This window comes from Callospermophilus lateralis, chromosome 3 (genome assembly GCF_048772815.1).
Source record: "Callospermophilus lateralis isolate mCalLat2 chromosome 3, mCalLat2.hap1, whole genome shotgun sequence".
Taxonomy (NCBI): domain Eukaryota; kingdom Metazoa; phylum Chordata; class Mammalia; order Rodentia; family Sciuridae; genus Callospermophilus; species Callospermophilus lateralis.
Window position 1 is genome coordinate 69,909,637 of NC_135307.1, and position 16,914 is coordinate 69,926,550.

At 35.2% G+C, this 16,914-nt stretch overlaps 1 protein-coding gene across 1 annotated transcript in view; it reads right to left on the reverse strand.

The window, feature by feature from the left end:
- The window catches only part of Mnat1 (MNAT1 component of CDK activating kinase), a 221,933-nt gene that overhangs the window by 88,003 nt on the left and 117,016 nt on the right, over positions 1 to 16,914 (reverse strand). The window contains exon 7 of the mRNA XM_076850400.2: positions 16,103 to 16,224. Within this exon, the coding sequence (XP_076706515.1) occupies positions 16,103 to 16,224 (122 nt within the window). The remainder of the gene's footprint in view (positions 1 to 16,102; positions 16,225 to 16,914) is intronic.

Consider the following 16,914-nt stretch of genomic DNA (forward strand, 5'->3'; position numbering starts at 1 on the left):
CTATAGTGATAAAGGCATAAAGAAAATATAAAGACTCCAGGCCAGGTGCACACCTGTACACCCAGTGGCTCAGGAGGCTAAGGCAGGAGGATTACAAGTTCAAAGCCAGCCTCAGCAACTTAGTGAGGTTCTGAGCAACTTAGCGAGACACTGTCTCAAAATTTTAAAGAAGGGCTGGGGATATGGCTCAGTGATTAAGAATCTTTGGGTTCAACCCCTGGTATCAAAAAAAAAAAAATAAAAAGACAGGATTCTGAACAATCAGAAGTACTGCCCAAGTTATTCAATTTAAGAAGTTACTGTTAAAAAAAAAAGTTAATTTAATAGTGTTACTTAAATACTCATGTACATATAATAAATACCTACCACCATCACCAGCACAGGTGATTAAAAAATGAATATGAGGATATTTCATGAACCCATCTAATAAAACCATCAATAAACGCAAGAGAAAATTAACTATTAAAAAGCAGCGAGGGGGCTGGAGTTGTAGTTCTGTGATAGAGCGCTTGCCTAGCATGTATGAGGAACTGTGTCGATCCTCAGCACCACATTAAGAAAAAAATATATATATATATATATACACACACACACACACACACACACACACACACATATATATACACAAATAAAATAACTGTATCCATCCATAACTAAAAAATATATATATTAAAAAAAAAGAAGAAGCCAGGGACTGGGGATGTAGCTCATAACAGAATGTTTACATGGCATGTAGTAAGCTTCAGGGGCAGGGGATTCACTTTTAGGGAAAGGAAAGGCATCCCTTAGATGCCTCTGGTGGAAGGATAAAAATAATTACTCCAGTAGTTCTTCTTAACAGCAAAAGCTATCAACCACTGAGGAAAGGCAAAAAGCTAACTCTTACCTAGGCTCCAATACTCATATCTAGGGGAGGGGCAGAAAATTGCCTTGTGCCCTACCCCACCAACACAAGACATATTTGATAAGATGAAGGTGGGATCAGGAAGTTCACCTACACCCTAAAGTAAGAGATACAAGTTGTTAGCCTTTGGGAAATACAGGAACAATAAAACTACCACCTTCAGGCCCAGCACACAGGGCATTTTAAGACAAAAGTTGGAACAGAAGAATCAGAAGACCACCTTGCTTCCATCAGAAGACTTATTCAAGTAAAAAGCAATAGTAATCTATTGTTGAAGAGGAACACCAAAACAGAATTCTTCTGTGCTTCATGCGTGTAGAACCTGTTGAAATATAAGGGTAGAACAAGAATACTTCAAAAAAAAAAAAAAATCTTCCCAGTACTAGGTCCAAAGTGGTAACAGGCTATGAATTTATGAATTCTTGTGATTGTAAGTACAATGATTACATTTAGAATGACAATGAATCCCAAACTGAGATCAAAATGTAGAATTAATATTCAACCCCACCCCATACTAATTAACTGGAAAATATGTACAAATATTTCTAGGCATAAATTTTATTTACTTCAGTGTCTACTGTTTGTTGTATAGAATGTCCAATATTCAAACAATACTTAGAAGAAACAGACAACAAATCCATCATCAAGACATAACACTCAAGAGAATCACACCCAGTGGTGGATCCAAGATGGTGGGCTAGAAGGAGGCTGCATTCTGTGTCACTCCATGACCTGGGATTCAAGTAATGGGAAAACTGTTTCTCTACAAGTTATTATAAAACCCCCGACAGCTGCTCCCAGGCAGGAATCATAGCCACCATGCAGCACAAGTTCCCTAGCCTCAGCGAAAGCACAGGACTACCAACCACTCACCCAGGTAGGAAGGACCACCAGCCTCTCTGTACCCGAGCAGGACCACCAGCATCAATACCCACTCAGGACTCCTGACCATCCACACACGCAAGAATCCCGGCCAACATCTCACACAGGACACCCTGCTGCTGCTTATCTCTGGCCACCACTCCCATGTGGACCCCCATCTACCAACCTGAGGTCTCCAGGTCGCCTCCATCTTGGGACACTGAAACCACTACCATAGTCCCCGACATGCGGTAGCCCTCACCTGGGAAACACTACACAGGGTCTGGAGACAGCCACCAGCCAAAACACTGCACGCTGCATCTCTAAACATGCCACCCAACCAAACACACCATTGCTGAAAGCAGTCACTTGCTTCTTGAGACACCTTTGTAGCCATCTTTAGTTGAGGCAACTCCCAGCTTGGAAACAGGCTGGGGTGTAGAAGCAATATCAAGGTACCTGTAGTCCCAACTCTCCCTCTCCCTGGCGGCTGCTAACCCAGCGCAGTGCTTACAGCTACGCAGCTGATCCATAGCTAGGAAAACCTGGTCCTGAACTGCCCAATACAAAACAGCTCTTTGTGACAGATGCACAGCCCCCAGTGTGTAGCCCACAAGAACTCCAGAGAGAGAGGTTCCTGATTGGTAAGTAGAAAGGGAGGGGGTAAATGAGATACAGTTTAGAGACTAAATTAGAGACCAAGAATTGTGAGGCCTACAGGCGAGATTAGAAGATAAGGCCAGGCACCCACATCACACAAGTGGACCCCAAAGGACATCCTTGGGGTGCAGTCTCCCATTGGGGACTGGCAAGTGCTATACCCCACATCCAAGAGCTGTACCCCCAAGACAAACCCTCCCACCGTAATAACCTTCACCATCCTGAGGGTGGAGATGCCAGCAAACAACAGAAAACACCACCTATTGGATGTGGAGGGAAGCAAGACTTTGATTTCAACAAAAACAATCCTTGTATCTTCCTTAAAGATTTTTTATTTTTTTTCCTCTTCTCTCTCTTCTCCTGCCTTCACAACCCCAACATCTGAGAAATCAAGTGCTTTTCATGAAGACTAAGATGTCTGAATAGTATATTACAGATGTGTTGTATATTCTTTTCTCTCCTACTTTTACATCTTATATTTTTCTTAATATTTGTTTTTTGTAATCTATTGTCTTCCCACTTACTTGTCTCCCCCAAATCACTTTCTTTCTCTTCTCCTGCCACTAATCAACTTCTCATTTTTAATATTTATTTTTTAGTTGTAGTTGGACACAGTACCTTTATTTTATTTATTTATTTTTATGTGGTACTGAGGATCAAACCCAGGGCCTCACACATGTTAGGCAAGCACTCTAATACTGAGCCACAACTCCAATCCCTAATCAACTTCTTTAGATTCCTCTTTCAGGATTCCTAAAACCTAATAATTCTATATCCTCACCTCCTACCCCCTTAACATCTCTTCCTACACCTAACCCCAGGTTCTGACTTTGTACACCAAAAGAAACTATAGATGCTTTTGCAAACCCATGGTTTATACTGTAGAAAATAATTGAATCTTCCATTTCTGTATATTATAACAAAACCGAAAATGTATTAATAGCAGCTATTTGGTTTAAGGCTGTGTATTGTTGTATTGGGATCTGTTAATAATGTTCTCCCCCTTCAAAGAGAGGTATTGCAACCCTGTAGGGGGACACTATAAGCCCATAGGCTAAAAACTGTAATGCCTCAGATCCACAGTGCTAAAAGGGAAGATACATGGACAACATGAAAAAACAAGAGAAGAAAGTGCCACAAACAAACAAGATACAACATTAAACCAAGATACAACAACAGAAGAAATCACTTCAAGATGTACAAAATTAAATGTTCTGTGAATTAAAGGATGATTTCAGAAAGCAAATACAGGCAGCAAAAGATCATTTCAATAAAGAGTTACATAAGCAAATATAAGAAGCAAAAGATTACTTCAAAGATAGAGGCTCTGAAAAACAACAACTGGAAATACTTGAAAAGAAACAAACAATAAACCAAATTAAAAACTCAATAGAAAGCACCATCAACACATTAGATCACTTAGAAGACAGGAACTCAGACAGAGAAGACAAAATTAATTATAATCTTGAAAATAATGTTGACCACACAACGAAGATGGTAAGAAACCATGAGCAGAACATTCAAGAATCATGGGATAAATAAAAAGACCAAATTTAAGAATTATTGGAATAGAGGAAGGCATAGTTATAAACCAAAGGAATGAACAATATATCCAATTAAATAATAAAAAATTTTTCCAAACATGAAGAATGAACAGGAAAAATCACATAAAACAGGCTTACAGGACACCAAATGTACAAAATCACAACATGTCTACTCCAAGGCACATTGTACTACATAATAAGGAGAGAATTTTAAAAGCCACAAAAGATAGGAATCAGATTACATATAGGGAGAAATCAATTAGGACATAGGCAGATTTTTCAACCCAGATTCTGAAAGCTAGAAGATACTAAAACAATATATACCAAGCTCCAAAATAAAATGGATATAAAAAAAAAATCTTATATCCAGTGAAACTAAGCTTTAGATTAGATAATGAAATAAAAACTGTCCATGAAAAATAAAAGTTAAAATAATTTACAACTAGAAAGCCTGCACTCAGAACATCCTTAGCAAAATATTCCATGAGGAAATGAAAAACAACACTGAAAAACAGCAAAGAGAGGTATTGCACTAAAAGAAAAACCAATCAAAGGAGAAGGCAAGTTGAGTTAAATACCAAAAATAAACAAAAATTTCTGAGAATAGAAGTCATATCTCAATAATAACACTGAATGTTAATGGCCTAAATTCACCAATCAAAAGACAAAGACGGGCAGATTTGATTTAAAAAAAAAAGAAGAAGATACTAAAACAATATATACCAAGCTCCGACCTGCTTGCCTTCAAGAGACTCATCTCACAGGAAAAGACATCCATAGACTGAAGGTAAAAGGTTGGAGAAAAAAACATACCATGCACATGGACTGCAGAAACAAGCAGCGATTTCCATGCTCATATCAAATAAAGTAGACTTCAAGCCAAAGTTAATCAAAAGGGATAAAGAAGGACATTTCATACTGCTTAAGGGAACCAAACATCAACAAGACATAAGAATTATGAATATATATGCCCCAAACAATGGAGCATCTATATTCATCAAAAAAACTCATTCTTAAGTTCAAAAGTCAAATACACCACAACACAATAAATCTGGGTGACTTTAACACACCTCTTTCACCACTGGATAAATCTTCCAAACAAAAGCTAAACAAAGAAACTATAGAACTCAATAATATAATTGATAACTTAGACTTAACAGACATATACAGAATATATCATCCATCAACGAGTGAATATACTTTTTCTCAGCCTCACATGGATTCTTCTCTAAAATACTCCACATATTATACCACAAAACAATGCTTAGCAAATACAAAAAAGGAGAGATACTTCCCTGCATTCTATTAGATCATAATGAAATGAAATTAGAAATCAATGACAAAATAAAACACAGAAGATACTCCAACACCTGGAGGCTAAATAATATGCTACTGAATGAACAATGGGTTGCAAAAGACATCAAAGAGGAGATTTAAAAATTCTTAGAGGTAAGTGAGAACACTGAAACAATACATCGAAATCTCTGGGACACTATGAAGGCAATACTAAGAGGAAAGTTCATTGCATGGAGTTTCATTCCTTAAAAGAAGAAAAAGTCAACAAATAAATGACCTAACATTACATATCGAAGCCCTAGGAAAAGAAGAACAAACCAACACCAAAAGCATAAAAGACAGGAAATAATTAAAATCAGAGCTGAAATCAATTAAATTAAAACAAAAAAATTAAAAATTGACAAACAAAAAGTTGCTTCTTTGAAAAAATAAATAAAATTAATAAACCCTTAGCCACACTAACAAAGAGAAGGAGAGAGAAAACTCAAATTACTAATATCCATGATAAAAAAGGAAATATAACAACACACACTGCAGAAATACAGAAGATAATTAGAAATTATTTTGAATTTTTGTACTCCAATAAAATAGAAAATATAGAAGACATCGACAAATTTCTAGAGTTATATGATGTGCCCAATCTGAATCAGGATGATATATGCAAGTAAACAGATCAATTTCAAGCAATGAAATAGAAGAAGGCATCAGAAGCCTACCAACCAAGAAAAATGCAGGACCAGATGGATACACAGCTAAGTTCTACAAGACCTACAAAAAAGAACTAATACCAACACTCCTGAAATGATTTCATGAAATAGAAAAAGAGGGAACACTTCCAAACTCATGCTATGAGGCCAATATCACCCTGACTCCAAAACCAAACAAAGACACATCAAGGAAAGAAAACTTCAGACCAATATCTCTAATGAACATTAGATGCAAAAATTCTCAGTAAAATTCTGGTAAATAGAATACAAAAACATATAAAAAAGATAGTGCACCACAATTAAGTGGGATTCATCCCAGGGATGCAACGTTGGTTCAATGTTGGTTATTAATTCGGAAATCAATAAATGTAATTCAACACATCAATAGACACTTAAAGAACCATATGATCATCTCAATAGACACAGAAAAAGCATTCGACAAAATACAGCACCCCTTCATGTTCAAAACAGGAACATGGGATAAGAGGAACATATCTCAACACTGTAAACATTATCTGATATGCTAAAACCCAAGCCAACACAACTCTAAATGAAGAAAAATTGAAAGCATTCCATCTAAAAACTGGAACAAGACAGGGATGCCCTCTTTCACCACTTCTATTTAACATACTTCTTGAAACTCTAACCAGAGCAATTAGAAATTAAAGGAATTAAAGGGATATAGATAGGAAAAGAAGCCAAATTATCACGATTTGCTTACAACATGATTCTATACCTAGAGGATCCAAAAAATTTCTTGGAGGTAAACTAGAAGGAGAAACAATCAGTGAGGTGAATAGAGAGCCTACAGAATGGGAGCAAATTTTTTCTACATGCACATCAGATACAGCACTAATCTCCAGGATATATAAAGAACTCAAAAATCTTAATACCAAAAAAACAAATAACCTAATCAACAAATAGGCCAAGGAACTGAATAGACATTACTCAGAAGATGATATATAATCAGCCAAAAAGCATATGAAAAAAGTGTTCAACATCTCTAGCAATTAGAGAAATGCAAATCAAAACTACTCTTAAGAAAGTACACATATGATGACATGAATGGTGTGACTCTAATTTGTGTACATCCAGAGATATGAAAAATTGTGGTCTATACGTATAATATGAATTGTAATGCATTCTGCTGTCATATATAACAAATAAAAATAAAAGATAATAATTGAAAGAAACTACTCTAAGATTCATTTCACCCTAGTCAGAATGGCAGCTATTAAGAGTACAAACAACAATAAGTGTTGGCGAGGACGTGGCGAAAAAGGGACACACATACATTGCTGGTGGGACTGCAAACTGGTGCAACCATATGGAAAGCAGTATAGAGATTCCTTGGAAAACTGGGAATGGAACCACCATTTAACCCAGTAATCCCACTCCTCAGTTTATACCCAAAGGTCTTAAAAACAGAATACTACAGGGCACATGCTGGGAGCCATCAGCCAAGTAGGTATGACAATTTCCTTGCCAGCTACTCCCATGCTGTCTAGTGGAAGGACTCTTGAAAGGTGACCTTGCTCAAGGACCAGGGCGGATCCTTGTTTAGGGTGTCCCCGGTTTAGCATAATAGGAGATTAGGGTGTTCCCCCTTTAGAATAGGGCGGTTTAGCATAATAGGAGATTAGGGTGTTCCCCCTTTAGAATAGGGCGGTTTAGCATAATAGGAGATTAGGGTGTTCCCCCTTTAGAATAGGGCGGATCCTGCTGCTGAGTTCCTCTTGAGTTCTTAGGGTCAGACAGTATATTTGGGAGACAGAAGCCCAGGAGTAGTGGATTTGGGCAGAGTGTGGATTTTGGGCAGAGAACGTCGATTTCCCCAGAACGTGTTTGTAGAAGGCCGGTGTGAGTTCGGGAATAAAGAATTGCTGTTTGAATCTACAAGCTGTGTGGAGACTCGTGATTTGTGCCCAGCCAGAGACTGCGGCAGGCACAGCCACATCAATGTTTATAGCAACACAATTCACAATAGCTAAACTGTGGAACCAACCTAGATGCCCCTCAGTAGATGAATGGATAATATGTACACACACGTACACGTACACACACACACACACACACAATAGAATATTACTCAGCAATAAAAGAGAATAAAATCATGGCATTTACAGGTAAATGGATGGAGCTGGAGAATATCATGCTAAGTGAAGTAAGCCAATCCAGAAGAACCAAATGCTAATGTTTTCTCTGGTATGTAGCTATTGATCCATAATGGGGATGGGGGGGGGGGATGGGAGGAATTAAGGAACTTTAGAAAGGGCAAAGGGGAAGGAGGAGAACAGAGGGGGGTATGGGGGTAGGAAAGAGAGTGGAATGAGATGGACATCATTACCTTAAGTATATGCATGAAGATAAGAATGGTGTGACTCTACTTTGTGTACAACTAGAGACATCAAAAATTGTGGTCTATATGTGTATTATGAATTGAAATGCATTCTGCTGTCATGTATAACAAATTAGAACAAATAAATAAATTTTTAAGAAAAAGAGAGAATCACAACCAGAGGTATTAGATCTCTTACAGACATTTAAAAATATTGAATTGATAATGTTAAAGATTATAGTGGAAAAGAAACAGAAAATTTAAGCAGAAATCATAAAAAAAGAAATGAATGGAAATGTTAGATATAAAAATCACAATACCAGAAAAAATTCCTCTGGTGGGCTTATCAGCACAACAGACAAAACAAAAAAATGAGTGAACCTGAGGCTAAGATGAGAAATTATCCAAATCTTTGAAACAGAAATTTTTAAAACTATATAAAAGCACAAAACAGAGGATACAATAGCTGTTTCAAAAAAAAAAAAAGTACCAAAAGTTCTAACATAACATGATTTAAGAGACCAAATGATCTTTAAAAACATTTGTTAGTAAAAACCTAGTATTATCACAAGTTTGGTTTGAAACTCTGCATTTTGTTTTCTATAAAATCTAAGAGACTGTTGCATTTAAAAATATTAGTTTGTCAATAAACAGAAAAAAAATTATTAGTTTATGTTCTTGGGCACAAGATACATTAAGATGCAATCTGGTGACATCAACAACTGAAAAGGATGATGACAGAATTTCACATTTTGTGTACTATTGAAGCAAAATTGGTAAATTCAATTTAGACCTAAGAATTAGGATAATAAATGTAATCACTATGGAAATCAGAAAGAAAATAGATAATATATATAATAGGGAATGAGCAAAAAATTTAAATATTGTACTACCAAAAAAAATAAATAAAATAAATAACTGAACACAAAACAGTTATGCAGGAAATACAAGTGTGAGAGGGAGTTATATGTCTTATAGAAACAAACATAAAAATGACAGAAAGCCTTCATTTTTAGTAATTCCTTTAAACATAAATGAAGAATTTCTCCAATCAATGATAGAGATTGGTGCAACAGGTTTTTTTATTTTTTTTATAATTTTTTATTCTCTTTTTTTTTTTATTGGTGCAACAGGTTTTTTTAAAAAAAAATAAATGTTCTAACAATATTCTGTCAAGAGACTAACTTTTTAAATCAAAAGACACAAATATGTTAAAAGTGAAGGATGGAGGGGCTGTAGCTGTGGCTCAGTGGTAGCGCACCTGACTAGCATGTGTGAGGCACTGGGTTTGATTCTCAGCACCATGTATAAATAAATAAAGGTCTATCAACAACTAAAAAAAAAAAAATTTTTTTTTAAAGTGAAGGATGGAAAAAGCCAATCAACCCAAATAGTAACCAAAATAAAGGAGAGTGAGCTATATTACTATCAAATAAAATAGATTTTTAATCAAAAGAGGTTATAAGACAAAGACCAGATATTTATATATCTTTAATACTTCAAGAAGATTTATAAATATAAACATGTATGCACTAAATAACAGATCATGAAAATATATGAGGCAAACATTGTCAGATTTGGTGGGAGAAATAGATCATTCTATAATAATAGTTGGAGTCTTCAAAATACTACACTTTTGATTTAGATAGAGAAACTAAACAAAGGATTATAAACATTAACAATCATTAGTCAAACTAAAAAAATGACAAAATTAAAATTACTAAAATCAGAAATGAGACATTACTACCAATTCAAGAAATAAGAGCATGCTATGAGCAATTATATCCTAACAATGGATATCCCAGATGACATGAAAAATCCCTATAAACACAAAATCTGTGTTAAATCACTAAGAAATAGAAAATCTGAATAGATCTACAAATAAAAAATAGGCTTAAACAGTAATCAAGAACCTTCTTATGAAATGTTCTAGACCTGATAAATTCAAAGGTGAATTCTACCAAACATAAAAAGAAGAACTAACACTAATTCTTCTCAAATTTTTCAAAACACTAAAGAGGGGGCAATACTCCCTGATTCATAACCTAATACAAAAGACAGCTAAAGACACTGGGGGATGATGGTGGCTAAAAGTCAGTATCTCTGATGAATGCAAATGAAAAAATCCTCAACAAAAGGCTAAGAAAACAAGCTTAACACCATACCAAAATGTTTATACACTGTGAATAAGCAGGATTTATCTCCAGGATACAAGGTTGATTTAACATATGCAAATAAATATGATACACTTTATCAACAAAATGAAAAATTAAAGGTACATAATCATCTCAATAAATGGAGAAGAAGTATTTGACAAAGTTCAAAGTCAATTCATGATAAAAACTCTCCACAAAGTGAGTTCAGAATGAAATTACATCAACAAAATAAAGAGCATTTATGAAAAGTCCACAGTTTGCATCATAATCAATAAGGAGAAACTTGAAAGTTTTTTCCCTAAGAACCAGTACAAGGCAAGAATGCCTATTCTACACAGTACTGAAAAGACTAGTAAGAACAAATTATACATGAAAAGAAATAAAAGGCATCTGAATAAGAAAGGAAGAAGTAAAATTATTGCTATTTATAGGTAACATGGGCCATTATGTAGAAATCCTAAAAAAACTAAACAAACAACAACAACAAAAAAAAAAAAATAGTACTAGTGCTATGGTCTCAGTATAGTTTGAGTATGTCCCCCTAAAGTTAGTGTGTTGACATTTAATCTCCACTGTAAATTTTTAAGAGGGTGGAAACTTAATCCAACTGTGGTGTCTGAAGGCAGGGTCACTGGGAGGTGATTAAAATTAGTTAAAGTCGACAGGATGGAGTCCTGATAATTAAAGACTGGTGGCTTTATAAAAAGGAGGGAAAAGACCAAAAAAGACATATTCTCACACTCACTGTCTCTTACCATGTGATACCCTGTGCCATTTCTCTGCCAGCCAAAAGACCATCATCAGATGCAGCCCCTCAGCCCAGAACTTCCAGAGATATGGCTAAATAAATTTTTCTTTATAAAGTTACTCAACCTGCAATATTCAACTATTAGAAACAAAATGAAGACAGAAAATTAGTACCAAGAAATTAGGCTGTGGTTACGAATACCTAAAAATATGGAAACAGCTTTGGAATTGCTAACAGACATAGGTTGCAAGAAATTAAAGGAGCAGGCTTAGAAAAGGCCTATAATGCTATATATGGGCATCACTGGTGATTCTCGTGAGGTCTCAGAAGACAAGGAGACAAGATAACTACTCTTAGATGGAAATAAGGGTTCTAGTGGAAATTGTGTACAGGACCTAAGACTTAGTGGAAGGCCGAAATTAAGAAGATGAACTAGTTTATTTGGAAGACAAAACTTCAAAACAGCAAGACATTCAGGCTGTGGTATAAGTATTATTGGCTACTTTTAGTTAGGCTAACAATGAAATTGGGGAATAATAGGAAACAGAATGGGAAGATTTGGAAATTCAGAGGTTGGCCAGAAAAGGAAAGAAGAAAAAGAATGTTTTTGTCTAACTCAGAATATAAATCCTTTTCTCTTGACTTGGAATGCTGGGATCTTCCTGTCTTGCTGCTGCCCAAGGCATACTCCTGTCCATATGTTCTGAAAAAAAATGTACTTTGTATAACATTGGATCTGTCTGCCTCTTTCTTCAGTCTATTGGCACTTTCTGCCTCTCTTTAGTATGTTGATTCTCATACAATGGGACAAGGTTTCTACAAAATACCATGAAGTGGTCTATGGCTGCTGGCATTCACATGTGTTCACAGCTTTTGCCAGCAGCAAACCTTTGTGTTGCATACATGGAGCTAATTCAACAGGCATATCAAATACCATGCACCTATTCCACCACTGTAGGCAAGTAACTTTTGTTTTTTGTTTGTTTTTTTGTTTTGTTTTGTTTTTACAGAGGCTCACAGCTAAAAGAGTTTGCCTTGAGTCTCAGAGGAGACTTTGGAATTTGACTTTTGAGCAATATTGGAACAAGTTAAAACGTTGACCCATGAAAAGAATGCACTTTGCCTTGTAAGGTGGACATGAGGTCAGGGGACCAAGAATTAAATACTATGGTTTGACTGTGGTTTGTAGTCAAGAATTCATATATTGAAGGCTTGGTACCTATTATGGCAGTGTTGAGATGGTAGAACTTTAAGAAGTCAAACCTAGTGGGAGGTCACTGGGGTTGCTGCCCTCAAGAGAGCAAATTGTTGGGAGTGAGACTGTGAATCACTCTTTGGCTTTCTATTAAGCAATGTGATCTCTCCCTCTTTGCTTCCACCAAAATTCAATATGCCTTATAGAGGAATGAATGAAATTTGGCCTTTACCTTACACCATATGCAAAAAAAAAAAAAAAAAAAGGACAAAACTCAACATCACTAATCATCAGAAAAGTGGAAATAAAAACCAGAGTGAGATATCACCTCATACCAGGTAGGATGACTATTATGAAATGGGAAATGAATAACAATAGTTGGAAAAGATATAAAGAACAGGGAATCCTAGGGCATTGTTAGTGAAAATGTTAGTTGGTATAGTCATTATAGAAAACAGCATGAAGTTCCTCAAAAAATTAAAAAGAGAATCAACAAATGACCTAGCAATAGCTTTTTCAGGGTATATACTCAAAGGAAATAAAATCAGTACCTCAAAGACAGATTTGTGTTCTCATGTACATTGCAGCATTATTCACAATAACCCAAATATGGAAGAAACTTCATAGAGTCCGTCACAGATGAATGGATAAATCATGGTGTGTGTGTGTGTGTGTGTGTGTGTATGAGTGTGTATGTATATATATAACATATATATATATATATATATATAATGCTGTAAATATATATTATAATTATTGTGTTAACTTTTTGTCACTGTAACAAAAAACAACTTTGAAAAGATTTATTTTATTTTGGCTCATTTATTTTGGTCCATGTCTCCTTGAATCCATGCTTTGGGCCTGAGATGAGACAGAACATTATGACCTAAGAACATAGAGAAAGAAAGCTGACAAGCACTTTGACAGCCATGAAAGGGAAAACAGAAAAGAGAGAGAAAGGACTAAGGATGTATCCCTTGGGAACATGCCCTTAGTGACCTATTTCCTCCATTAGGCTCCAACTCCTATACCTGCCAATACCTCCATATAGTCCATCCAGTTATAAACCGATCAATGGATTGATTGCTCCATTGATGAAATCAGAGATCTCATGATTGAAATACTTCCCCAAAACCCCACTTCAGAAGTTCTGCTGCTTTGAAGATCAAGCCTTCAATATATGAACCTTTGGGGAACATTCCAGATTCAAACCATAACTAGGGATAAATGGATAAGTAAAAGAGGTATCTAAATACAACCTGGAATTGTTCAGCTCTAAAAAGCTGTCATATACACTCAACATAGCTAACTCCTGAGGACATTTTACTAAATTAAATAACCCATTCACAAATAACAAATACTGTATGATTCCACTTATATGAGATACTTACAGTAGTCAAAAATCACAGAAACAAAAAATGGGAACCAAGAGGAAAAAGGAATGGGGATTTATGAATATGAATGAGAATCTACTTCATACCACTGAACTGTACACTTAAAATTTAAGATAGTATGATTTATGTTAATGCATTACACCACTATAAAAATGGAGGTTAAAAAGAAGTTTAACATGTAAAATCTGAGTCTCACAATAAATTCACAAAGAGGTAGTATTCAAAAAGGGTATTTGAAGAGATAATGGTTGAAGAATTTATAAAACTAGAACAAAACAAAGATTGAAGAAGCTCAAAGAAACTTTTAACATACCTGTATTTTGCCAAATACCTACAGAAACATAGTAAATCTTGCTTCTTCTCCTTACATTTTTTGGGGGAGGATATTAAACCCAATATTTCAATCTTTATTATTTGGAGTATTCAGCCCTGTGTTGTTCAATATGATAGCCGACGCCAACACCTATCTACTTGAATTTAAATTTAAGTAAATGCAAATTTTAAAATTCAGTTCTTTTATTACACTAAACATATTTCAAGTGTTCAGTAAAAATATCTGAGGACTGTCTATCAAATGGACAGTACAAATATAGACCATTTACATCACTGCAGAAATTTCTATTGACTATGCTAGTTTACAGCATTTATATTTAACTTGTTACATGGGTTACGATTTTTATCTATTATGCTATTTGTTTTCTGATTGTCAGATTTTTTTCATTCTTTTTTGTTTCTTTTCCTGCCTTCCTTTTCATTAAGTACTTTTATGATTCCATTTTCTCTGATATTGGCTTGCTATTATTTCTCCTGGTTTTATTAAACATCTTTAACTCACCAGTCTCTCCAGATAACACTATACTATTTCAACTACAAGTAATAACATTTATAACAACAAACTTCCTTTTCTTTCCCTGCCCCTTCCATCTGTTGAACTATTGTGGTCACGTATTTTACTTCTCTATATATAGCAAAATACACAATGCACTGTTATTATGTATGACCATTTCCATGATCTCTCAGGTGTTTATTTTTATGAGAAAACTGGAAAACGCAAAATCCTGTGAAAGACAAATTGCTATTTTAAATATTTTATCTTCACTGATATTAAAAGTAAACATTTTAAAAGAAATTTAGAGATACTGAATTCAAATTCTTGGTAATTTAGCAAGAGATTTTTAAAAATCAATGTGTACACCACATCTAACATTTTTACATCATAAAATACAATATTCTCTATATTTGATAAATTTACTACCTCAAGGTGGGTTTTAGGTTTTGTTTCAAATCCCACAGACTTGACACCTACAGATTAAGGGACTTCAAAAGAACACAGAGTTAAAGACTTAAGCTCTATTCAACATTAGATAAGTAAACAATATATCATTTTAATTGTAAGTTTATCTTGGAATCTTTAGGATAACATGTAGAATGATATGCTTCAAGTTCAAGATTTTAATTTTGAAAATGTATGTAGGTTTTATTATTTATTTCATCTTTCCTGTTTCTGCTGTTAGGGTCTTTTGTTTTGTCCACCAATTACTTGGCCTCACTGTACCCATTATTTCCTTTCATATAATATTCTTTAGACTATTTTCTTCTATTAAGAAACAAGAGATTATGGATTAACCTTCCATTCAACAGTTTACATTGAAAAGCCAGACCAAAAAATTACTTACTCCATCCAGAAATATTTGTGTCTGTATCTTTCAAGAATAGAAATATACATTTATTTCCATGAGACAGACTGTGACCATTTCCATCATTCACAGTAGTCATGATTCCAGATTTATTTCCAAAATGGATGCATATAATATGGCAGGTGAGCCACTGGGTCAGACCTACATTATACCTTTTGAGAAAATATATTTTGTGGCTCATGTCTTATAAATGTAGTTTCACAGTAGACAGCAAACAGTGAATAAATCTATCCTTATTTCATGGCAAGGAGCCCAACTCATATTTTTACTGACTTACTATAGACTAAGTTAAGACCCAGTTTAAAAAAACAAATAAACAACAACAACAAAAAAACATGGTGAGCTGAAAATGACTACCCACTTCAACATGCCTGCCAAGGACAGCCCTAAGAATACTACATTCCAATTCTCAAGAAACCTAACACCACCACTGGAATATTAATGTACTAAATAAAATTTAGTATTAAGCACTGCTTATTTAAAAAAAAAGAGTTAAGTTCTATAAACTCAAAAATCTAAGAATGTTTAAGTGTGAATTAAAAATATCAGCAAGAAAGCCCTATACTTCAGTTCATCAATGCAAAGTTCTTTTGGACACTTACCCAAGTCTTCCCAGCATCTCAAGCTCAGGAACTTTTGGTCCACATGTCTCTATTTGCAGTGGTTGGTATTCATAGAGAGCTTCTTCAAGCTTATGAACAGGTGCCAATGAAATATGCTGACCCTATTTTAAAAAGGAAGGAAATTGGTTGTCTTTTAATATTACTTTCATATTGTTAGTTAATTGTAGTCTTTCAAAGATGGACTAAATTCCTCATATTTAAAAATAATATCCATTAGGATATTTTTCAAGATAGTGAAATACAGAAAGTTGCTGTCCTGGCTGCTCCATAGCATAAAACCAAGAAAGCAGATAGGCAGCTTCTCAGCAGGGTGGGTGAATAAAAAAAAAGCAGAGGATGAGGGAGACTTTACTGGAATTTAATATTGGACACTCAAAACAGATCAAGGATTCAGGAGGTTGGATATAATAAAATAAGGAAAAACTCCCCAGCACTGCAAGTGTTGCCATGGCCAGAAGCACCAATGGAAGCAATCCCTCCATAAGCGATTTGGAAAAATAAGGGAATCATAGGAACCTGCATTTTTAGGAAGACTGAGTTATGTCTGCATATGGAGAGTTTAGAGATCAAAAACACTGCCAGACTAAACTGAAAGATGTCTGCACAATATCCTTGGATGAGAAAGAAGCCGCCATCTCTCCAGGCTGCATACAGAGGACAGAGGAAGGAACCATTTTGCAGCCATGGTGCAGGGGGACAGCAGCAGAGGGAGCTGATTCCTGGCAAACCCACATTTGAACCAAAACACAGGACTGGTAAACTCACATTGCATGACACAGAGTGTGCCTAAG